The sequence below is a fragment of the Melospiza georgiana genome, chromosome 1 (assembly GCF_028018845.1).
Source record: "Melospiza georgiana isolate bMelGeo1 chromosome 1, bMelGeo1.pri, whole genome shotgun sequence".
Lineage (NCBI taxonomy): Eukaryota > Metazoa > Chordata > Aves > Passeriformes > Passerellidae > Melospiza > Melospiza georgiana.
The window spans coordinates 83,227,523-83,237,898 of NC_080430.1; the positions used below are offsets into that span (position 1 = coordinate 83,227,523).

Below are 10,376 nucleotides of genomic sequence, written 5' to 3' on the forward strand. Positions count from 1 at the left end.
TGAAGTCCATGTTACAACACAAACTAAAATAACAGGTTGATGTAGAAATGATGGAGACAGGCATAGTGTATGTGCCTGTGTACTGCACGCCCAAGGACAGTTTCAAAGTCAGCACAAAGTCAGTATATGGCTAGGAAGTGCTACTATTATCACTGCCCCTGCAGACTTAATTGGATTCCTTGTATAGATGCATTGTAACACCACTTTTAATTACAGGATCACAATCTACTTTTTGCACAGAGTCCATTCCAAACTCCTGACACAGAGAGTCAGAACAACTTTTCACTTTAATCTGTCTAGCACATCTAACTGGCTCATTGTCTCTAATTGCTACTTTTGCAGGAAGGACAAAACCATATACTCTCAAATATTCTGAATGAGGCTTGCACATAAGCTTGTTTTCTTGCAATCCCTCTCAAGGGCATAGGGGCACATGGCGTTGGAATCTAGTTTACAAATCCATCCTGCAGCTCTTCATTAACTATGCCCAGTCCTCCTGCCCTCAGAAGAGCTGTGATGGCGCTACAGATGAGCTACCAGCACCAAGAGAAGCACTGAACACCACACTTCAATGCAGCAGTTGAGTGCTGTTGTCTTTGCAAATAAAGGAGCCAGCACAGGATTCCCTATGAAGACACGGGTGATGGCCCCATACCTCAGGAGACAGTGACACGGGAAGCCATAGTGCTTCACACCTGTGCTCACAGAGCCACATGGCAGCAAAACAAATGTGACATGAGTGTCAAGATCTACATGTCCAGGTTGTTTGTAGTTTGACAACTTTGATTTTGGTATTTCTCTTCATTCTCAGCTTAATAACATAATAGATGAAGAGGCATTCTTCACTGGAACGTTGCTTTTGCTTTTTTCTACTTTCTCTCTTCATACAAGGACATCAATGTTATTTACAGAAGTTATCAAACTACTTTCGGAAGACAATATTTGCCTGTTTGTCCTAAATGATTTTTAACAAATTATTTTTACATTCTTGCTATATTCTTCTTGTTTTTTAGGTTTTCAAATGGCTGATCCTTTTCTATATAATACTGGAGAAAGGTCTCACTATGGGTGCCTTGGCCATGAAGTACAAATTGACTACCTTAAGGCATATGTTTGTAGACCATCTTTTTCCACGGACAAAGCTGTGATTGTGGTCCATGATGTATTTGGATGGCAGTTCCCAGACATTAGATACATAGTCGATTTGATAGCAGGTCATGGATATATGTAAGCAAATTTCTTTCTTATCTTCCCCTTAAATGCACTGATAGACCACCAAGCCCAAAGTGAGGCATAGCATGTGATGTTTCCAACAGACAACCATACCACTTCAGTCTGAGCAAATAAAAAAGAAAAGGAACAAAATATTTGCATGGAGCCACCAAAGATGCTAAAACTGACTCAGGAAAATGGCTACCTGAGCACAAAGGCACAAAGAGTCTTGAAGTGCCTGTGTTTGTGCTTATGAAGCAACATGGGTGGTCCAAAGAGAAACAGTGGTATCTATTTTAATATGTATAAACTTTTCAGAACCAAACCTTTTGAATATTTGCTTTGCCTTGTAACAGCAAAGAGGTATATATGTGTAATATAGAATCAGGAGGTTTGTTTAATCCCTTTATTTTTGTATTAAGTGTGTCTAAGGAAATAATAAGGAAACAATTTGTGTCTTTGTTGTCCATACAAAGACATATACTTTTAGCTAGCTGATTACCAGAATAGGACGAGTAAAACATGATTCAGACAGTGAACATGTAGATGTGTACTCTCAACTAGAAGATATTAAGAGACATTTAGACAGTTTTAATGAAAATTGACTGAATTCCATATCTCACACAGAACCATCTGCCCAGACTTCTTCAAGGGGACAAAACCCTGGACATCTACTGATCACTGGGCTGACTTTCCTGACTGGTTGAAAAATCATGATCCTATGAAAGTAGACAAGTAAGATACATATTTGTACTTGAACTTTAAGAAGCATCAAGCAGACAAGGAGAATGTATATGAAATGTTAGAAATGGCACCTCACAGCAGGGCAAGCTAGCTGCACAACCACAGTTTATTGTTCTGGGTGATTCTTCTGTGGTTCTGGGCACAGTCTTGTCTGAGATTTGAATAGCATCATCTGCTCTGCCCATCACTCTGCTTATTGTCCCCATCTTGTGTTCCTGAGCCCTTTTCTGACTATGTTACACTGGCCATGCAGGCTCACAGTGTTTCACAGGCTACAAGATACCCAGCACTCTCACCCACAAGTGCTGATTCTGCACTCAGTTCCTCAAGATAAAGAGGAAAATTCTTCTACGATTGCAGATGCTATCTGCCAGTTGTCACATGCCCATCTTGCTCTCTGCCTTGCAGATTATGATAGATACTGAGCAGCACTACCTAAAAATTTGCTAGACTGACCAAAAACCTAAGAAACATCTGATAAATTCTACTGTTTTTTTCAGTGTGAAATAGAGGGATCATTATCTGCATAACCTAACAGTGCCTGTAACAAGGCTTCCCTGAATCATGGGAGGCATTGATGTTTCTTCAGCATCTCTCACCACAGCTCAAAACTTCAGATGATAGTGAGGTGATGATGACACCCTATTACTCAGCTACCATCCTGCAAGCCACAAGTATTCTTCTGACCCTGTCCAGATATTCAGCAGCCACAGTCTATCTTCAATCACTCTCAGCAAAGATTTTGACCATATAATTCCAGAAGCTGTGACCAAATTTTTTTAAGACACAAATTACTAACAATTGTAAAAAATCCCCCCCAAACAAGAGCAGATATGTGGGCACTGTCTGAAAAAATTGAGATCTCAGGACGTGCCTTTGCTGTCTTAACTGAGGAATCACTTGTAGGTGAACATTCCAGTTCAGATCCATTGCTCTTTCAGAGAACATGGAATCCAACATATCCATGGCTTTCTTAGTTTCCTTTCAAACAAACCAAACCTGAGAGAGCATGGCCACAGGCCCAGGACACAATGTCCTCCTCATGTCACTGCCATACTGGGTTTTGTTTGGTCAGCCTAACCAAACCTGAATGACCATACAACTCTACCTAATGTTCAAAAATGCAATTAATAGTTTATGAACTCTGCATTTAAACTTAATTTAAAACTCTGTAGGCCATGAAGAAGATAAAATTATTGAGACCTCAGAAGTCAGCAATTTAAGAAAAATTTACTTGCTCTCACCTACAATAATAAAAATATTTTTCATGTTTTTTTTCATTGCACCTCATGTAAAAGTTTTTTTTTAAACATTGTTGTTACTGACAATGTAATTTGAGTAAACGCTATTTTAGCATAACATTCTTGCATGTAGGCTTGGTAAGATATTTTAGTATTAACTCATGTAACAGAAATGACAGGAAAAATCTTTATCTAAATAGGTGAACTCTGTAGAGATAGTACAGTGAAGCTTATCTATTCCTACAGTCCATAATGCAAGATGTTGTTCTACTTGCAGATATGTCTTGTCTTTAGTTGTCCTGTCCTAGACAAAGTGATTCAAATAAAAATTTACTAATTTTGAAAACAAAGGAGCAGGTGACAATTCAGGTAAGTATTTAAGTGCCTACACCTGTACTTCCCTAAACTAGGACCAGAGATGTTAACTCCCATTTAATAATAGAATCCACTGCTCTAGCCTGAAATGTGCTTTTTAAAGTAATCTCTGTTTTAAGCCATTGAGGGTGCAGCCACAGAAAAAATACCATGTATGTCTTTTAACTTACTTCTTAAATTGTCAAGTATTGGCTCTGCAATAGATTCCTTAGTTTACTTTTCTTTATATGTCTTAGGGAAGCTGATGTTGTCTTGAAGTATCTAAAGGAACAATGCGGTGCAAAGAAGATTGGTATCGTTGGGTTTTCCTGGGGTGGAATGGCAGTACATCACTTGATGCTGAAAAATCCTCAATTAGCCGCTGGGGTGTCCCTCTATGGTAGTGTAGAACACATGAAAACTTACTTGGGTTCACATGACTATGCATTGTTTGTAATTCTACTCATTGCTTTGTAACAATTTCTATAAATACTCAACTCAAAGGTGAGTTGCAGATTTTAATTACGGTTATTTCAGCCATAAGCTATATTGATACAAAAATATTAAGGATACTGTAAGCAAAAAAAAAATTATTCCTTGTTTTAGGAGAGCAGGGAAATATGCTTTCCAAATGCTTATTCTCCATAGCCAGTGTCCTCATCTAAGTAATGTACCTAATGAGTAAACTTAAACAGAAATGTTTTCTTTTATTTGCCATTTATCTCTCAGTAATGCTAACCTCACTAATGGACTGTTTCTCAAAACATTACAGGAATAGTTAGAGACTCTGAAGAAAGATACCGTTTACTAAATCCCACATTTTTCATTTTTGGTGAGAAAGACCACACGATTTCTTTAGATCAGGTAAGCTGTTGATCTGGAAAGACTTCTTTTCCCATAGCTCATTTATCCTACACAGAAATCCTTGTTAGAAAGGGTTGTTAGTTATTGTTTAAATCCTTGTTAGTTATTTCACATTCAAATAATAGACAGGTTGGATGGTTCTGTTTATATGTCAACTTTCCCTCTATCTTGTTTAGGTTATTCAAAGCTTCTTTTTTGAGGTAAGAAATACAGTAAAGAACAGTCATCAGTCTCTGAGTGGCTAGATAAGCAGAGTGTGAAACTGGGCACGGATATCCAACTTGGTATGAGCCAAGCATCTCAAAAACTTGTATGCTACTGTTATGGGTGAGAAATCAGGTAGCTAAACCACTGAATTTGGACACTGAATGGGGGAAAAAAGTATTTTCAGCTTAGTAACTGAACTTTCTGATTAATTAGTCTCATGACTAACTGCTTTTACTACAGGAAGAAAAAATGAGCTGTATCAAAAGAGTGGGCATGAAATTTAGCTGAGACAGCAACTCATAGATTCAAATGTTTTGGCTCCTGGCTGCCATCTATGCTCTGATATAACCCCTACTGTAAGCATATGTGCGAGGCTGGATAAATATATGGGTAGGAAACTGGTGCCCTCTTCTGTGCATAAATTCTTTTTCTTCAGTGACAAGGATAACATACCACCTCTAGCACAGCTTGTTTTTCAGGTAGGGTCTGACTGGAGAACTGGCAGTGTGCTCTGGGAATGCAGAAGTCATTCAACATTTACTTCTAACTGCATTAGTCAGCATATTTGTCTGTACCTCATATGTGTCTCCTCTGCAGAGGAAAACAAATCCTTCACCCCCGTCCTCATTTTATGGCAAACGTGTCTTTCTCCCAGGGGCACACTTTTGGCAAATGCATTTTTTCTGTCATGTATTACACATTGAAACCACTCCCTTTTCTCCTGAAGCTTTCTTTCTGTGCAGACTGTATCAGTAAAAAATCCTGCATGAAACAAAAAAGAACCCTCAAATATGTAGTTTTCTGTATTGAAAAAAAGGGCTTAATAAAAAAAACCCAAGCCAAAATAACAAAAAAAACGTGAAATAAATTACAATACTCTCTCTAATCTTCACAATGGATGGAAGTAAGCTTTTGGGGCAAAATAAGTGTTCATTCTTCTATTTTCTGACTTATAATGGAAATAAGCACAAACTGTGCCAGCAAATCTATATGGGTACGTGAACACATTGTTAGTACTTTGTATGCATGCTAATCACCAAAATGTTATGCAATAGCAAAATTCGATGTTCAGTTAACAAAAGAAAAAAAAAACCTCCATGTTTTCCTAAAGTCTGTTACTAAGCCTATCAAAATGTTTTGGACTGATGGACACTAAGGTTTGTGGTCCATGCTCTCTCAGCATCAGAACTTCAAGTGCAGGTTACAAGCCTGAGTCTGAACAGACACACACCTGTTCCTTTATGGCAATGAGATTTACCAAACCATCTTTGCTACCACTGTTGAGGTTCTTAGACTCACCCATACTTAAAAAAAAAATATCAGTCTTACACCCAAAGAGGCATTTTCTCTATGAGAAACTGCAAATTTGGCAGACTTAAAAAAACCCCACAATGTAATGGAAAAATGCTTTTTTATTTTACAGATCTTCTTATTGGAGGACAAGCTGAAACAGTATTGTAAAGTTCCATACAAAATTAAAGTTTATCCTGGGCAAGTTCATGGGTTTGCACAACTGAAGCCAGAAGATATGAAACCTGATGATAAACCTTATATTGAAGAAGCTAGAAGGGATATGATTGATTGGATCAAAATGTTCCTTTGACAATAGCAGAAAGAAATGCTAAGCTTCAAGATCAGTGATTGATTTAATTTGAGAGAAGAAAACAGTCAAGGGAAAATTATCTCATTTTGAAAGTTGACATAAACTAAAATAGGAACGCTTTAATTTATATATTTAAATTATTTCTGACAATATTTACAGAAGATTGTGAAATAAAAAACTAAAGGATGATTAGGCATTAAAAAGCCTTTTGAAGTTTTCTTGCTTTTTATTTGCTTCATTATTTTACATTATGACCTTGATACGCATGATAGTGCTTATCCATTTTTCTTTGCTAGCAAGCATGACTTCATCATGACTTTACTGGAGTAATTTGAGGCTTTATTTTGGTGTGATGATTGGTGGTCACAGGTGTTCACATGGAAGTGCCCTGGGTTTGCAGACATTTTTTTTGCAGATATTACAGACATTTTCTTTCATTACTTACAAAGTATTTTTCTCAGCTGTAGTGGGCAGAATTCCCCATGCATGAAACAAACATTTGGCTATACTATGGAGTTAGGAAGAAATGACGTTGTTAAGTGACACCCTCCAGGTATTCCCTTGGCAATATCCAGAAGGGTATTTCTGGTATTCCTTCATCAATATCAAGGAAAAACATAAACAGTCTCTCCTGTGGAAGTAACCCAGACATGAACACTGCAGAAACAGTGGGTTTTATGTCATGGTGAAATTGTGGTGATCGGGCGCAGGGCTCATGCAATCCTCATTATATTTTTTGCTTCACATTATATCCTTGTTCCTCTCTTAAGTTCTTCCCCTTTATCACTCTCAAATCCTCCCAATAACATTATATATATATATATATATATATATATATATATATATATAAAGCATCCCCATATACACTCTGCCCTTGTGTGTTTTTTGAATTTCATTGCCTTGGTAATGACTTGGCAATTAGTGTTTACTCAGAGAGTCTCTAAGGAACCCATTGCCCTTTTTATTTTCTACACCTGTCAGTATCTCACCCTGTCACCTTGTTAATGTTGCCATAAGTTAAGGCTACTAGCTACATTAATATGACTTTCCCTTTGATATCAGGCAGTCTGGCAGTTTCACACATTGTTATCCTGTCAGTGTAACTATATGGTCACAGCATGCTGGGTGTTCACACACCTCAACGCACAGACTATGTTAACAATTCTTTCTTGATGAGCCTCCAAAAAGGGCTTTTTTATATACTCTGAGTTAGATGCATGGGAGAAATACCAACAAGATATTATCAAGAGGCCAAAATAAAAAAAAAACAACTTCACTGACAGCTATAGAAAGTCAGAGAACTTTGGCAAAAGGTTTAGAGCAGCATTCTATTAACATAAAACATCTCACAAAGTGTTATTCACTTGTCTATTCAACTTATCAAACTACAAATCCCTCTAATCTTAAATTATTCAAAACTCCAAGAAGAAGAAATTAGAAGAAGAAGGAGACAAAGACAGCGAAGATATAGAAAAGAACAAGTACAGCTGCCATTCCTAGTTCTAGTACTGTTCAGTCCCTCACAGCTGCATGCCCAGCTGAATTAACACATTTAAGTATTTTAGAGTCCTTATTCAATATGTCAGTAGCTGGTCCTGTTTAATTACAGGAAAGGTGCCATTTCTGTGTGTGAGGTCCTGATTTTGATAATTATTCCTTCTGACATGAGGAGGAGCTCCTCTAGCGCACTGTTGCTTGCAAAAGAGCTGACATTGCAGTACCCTTCTCCTTGCACCTTCTATTTTCCAGACACCCAGACACAGTCTGATCCATATGCAACCATCTTGTGTGGGTGTGTAAAGAAATATCACTACTGAGCCATAAGAAATCTGGAGAACATTGTCTCTTTATGGAACGGAACCCTGAGAGTGAAAGCTTGGATTTGGCAGCAGTTGCCTTGCCTTGCCTTGACAAGGAACTGTCTCTTAAGACTATTTGCTGCCTTCGTCTCTGGTGAAGATGGTGACCCATCTCTGGGCAACTGTGAGCCACAGTCATAAAAATTATATTGTGATCCCACTTCACATGGAAAATATTTATATCCATGAAATTAATAGGGGAATCTGGACTGCTTATTTTCCCAAGTCTGAGGTCTGCTTTGCTGTCAATGAGTTTTCAGGTGGAAGAAGAAAGGATTTTGTGTGTATATTTGTGTAAATAAGGGCATTCTAAGGTATGTGAACATTGTAAATTTTCTTTTCAGTTGTACTGGGGACCTTGAAATCCATGACACAAGTGGTTATCTCTTAAACTCAAGGACGGACAAGATTACACAACCAAGGTCACTGCTGTACATTAAAATGTACACTGTAAGGTACAATACAATACATGCATCATCAGTGTGACTTGCTGCTATTTGCCATCCAAAAAATGCTGGAATTGAGACTCTTTTCCTCTTCCAGTACTGCTAAATAAGCCTGGTCTACTGGCTTGTTGTGCATGACGAAGAGTTAGGACTGAAGACATTAATTATTTATGTAATACTTGGACTTAGACAGTTCTTAGACATGCAGGGAATTGTTAGATTTTCTTCCTTTAGATTCACTACATTCAAGCACTTAAGCTTTTGCTTTTTAATTCTTAGGGACAGCATAGAAAATGGATGCACCAATTTTCCAGACAAACTAGGAACAGAATGTTTTCCAAAGGTAAAGGAGATGAATGTGCCTGAGATGACTGAAAAACAGGTGCATGCAGACATGCCTAGATCACAGTCCTAGGACTAAGCAAGCCTAATTCTCTGCAAAAAGGACACACATGTCCTGAAATGCTTCTGACTTGCCCTGGGAAGATGGTGGCTGGCAGTGTGTTGACACAAATTAATAATTTACTAGACCTAGCCAATGGCTCCCTTCATGGTTCTCAGGAATGAAGGAAGGCATCAGAAGCAGGTTGTGGGCCAAAATAACCTTGGGACCACCAAGATGGTAAGAGAGCTGGAGCACCTTTCCTGTGGAGACAGGGTGAGAGAGTTGGGGTTGTTTGGCCTGGGGGCTGCTTCCACACTAATGAACCATGGAGCTCTGAGATGTTTCACAACTTCTCTAGGGCAACCTGCCCAGAGAAGCGACAGAATCTCCCTCTTTGCAAAGGTTCAACACCTTCAGGGCGAGTGAAACTTTGAATGGTGCAGTCATGAGAGATTGGACAAGGTGAGTTCCAACATCACCTTCAGCCTCCAACCCCCCCTGACCCCTAAAATCCCCATGATGACCTGACCTGGTGCTTTCAGTACAAGTCTGTTACCATGTCCCCAGAGGGTATCTCTGGGTCCCCAGATGCTATCCCACAGCTGTATCTTATGTTGCCAAATACTGAGGCCCCAGTCCCACAATGTTTCCATGTGTGCCAAGGAGAGCTCCAGGCCCTTGGCACCACTCCTGTGCCTACATAAACTCAGAAAAAATCTCCAAGCGTCATGGCTTTGTGAAGGCAGCACCAAACACTGTCATCTTTGAAGGAGACAAGGGACAAGGGTCACGAAGGCCTTGAAAATAGCATTTTGAGGGAGCTGTAAAAGCAGTGTCTGCTGTAGTTTGTCCTGAAGTGAAAAATGCTGGTTGCATTATTGGTGTTAAAACCAGTTTGAAGTGGGATAGAAACTGTTTTCCCAAATACTACTCATCTTAAAAATAGCATTCAGTGGGGAGCCTCTTTAGGTGACACTTGTCCCTATGATCCAGGTGTCGTGGGTGTGGGATAGCATGTGTGGGATGCAGCTGTGCATTGTGTAAACAGATTTTATAGGAGAGACATGAAAGCCTGCTTGTACTCTTCTCCAAAGGCACCGAGACAGGGCCATCAGGGCTGGCACAGGGTGTCTCCAGCTATTCAGGGCATCCAGGCTCTCCTGCTGCACACAGCATGTGGCCACATGGGCCACGGCCTCTGGGATGCCTGAGAAACTGTTCTTTGGGTTGGTTGGTTGGTTGGTTGGTTGGTTGATCTCACTGGTGGTGGATGCCCTGACCTCATCTCTGCTCACCCTTCTCTTTTCTCATTTCCGTTCTTCAGTGAGCAGGTAAAGAGTTTGCACGTAGTATGGAAAAGTGTCCTTCAGGTCTTCCTTTAAAAGCTGTACTGAGGCAGGATGCCTCATACCTACAGAAACTGGAGGATGGTTTGCCTTGAGAGAAGGAAATGAGGTCGTT

General features: G+C 39.3%; 1 protein-coding gene across 1 annotated transcript; it reads left to right on the plus strand.

Moving 5' to 3' along the window:
- The first annotated feature begins 1,021 nt into the window (after nt 1-1,021).
- LOC131087958 (carboxymethylenebutenolidase homolog) lies at nt 1,022-6,430 on the plus strand. Its single transcript, XM_058031696.1, has 5 exons — nt 1,022-1,227; nt 1,840-1,947; nt 3,809-3,951; nt 4,324-4,415; nt 6,046-6,430. Exons 1-5 carry the CDS (start codon nt 1,022-1,024, stop codon nt 6,223-6,225), a joined length of 729 nt encoding a protein of 242 aa, XP_057887679.1. The 3' UTR covers nt 6,226-6,430.
- The last annotated feature ends 3,946 nt before the right edge of the window (nt 6,431-10,376 follow it).

Bases quoted from the DNA above. Each gene is read 5' to 3' on its own strand.
- LOC131087958 (XM_058031696.1), top strand. From the start codon at position 1,022: ATGGCTGATCCTTTTCTATATAATACTGGAGAAAGGTCTCACTATGGG. The intron at 3,952-4,323 runs GTAGTGTAGAAC...AAAACATTACAG, and splicing joins CGCTGGGGTGTCCCTCTATG to GAATAGTTAGAGACTCTGAA. The intron at 4,416-6,045 runs GTAAGCTGTTGA...TTTATTTTACAG, and splicing joins ACACGATTTCTTTAGATCAG to ATCTTCTTATTGGAGGACAA.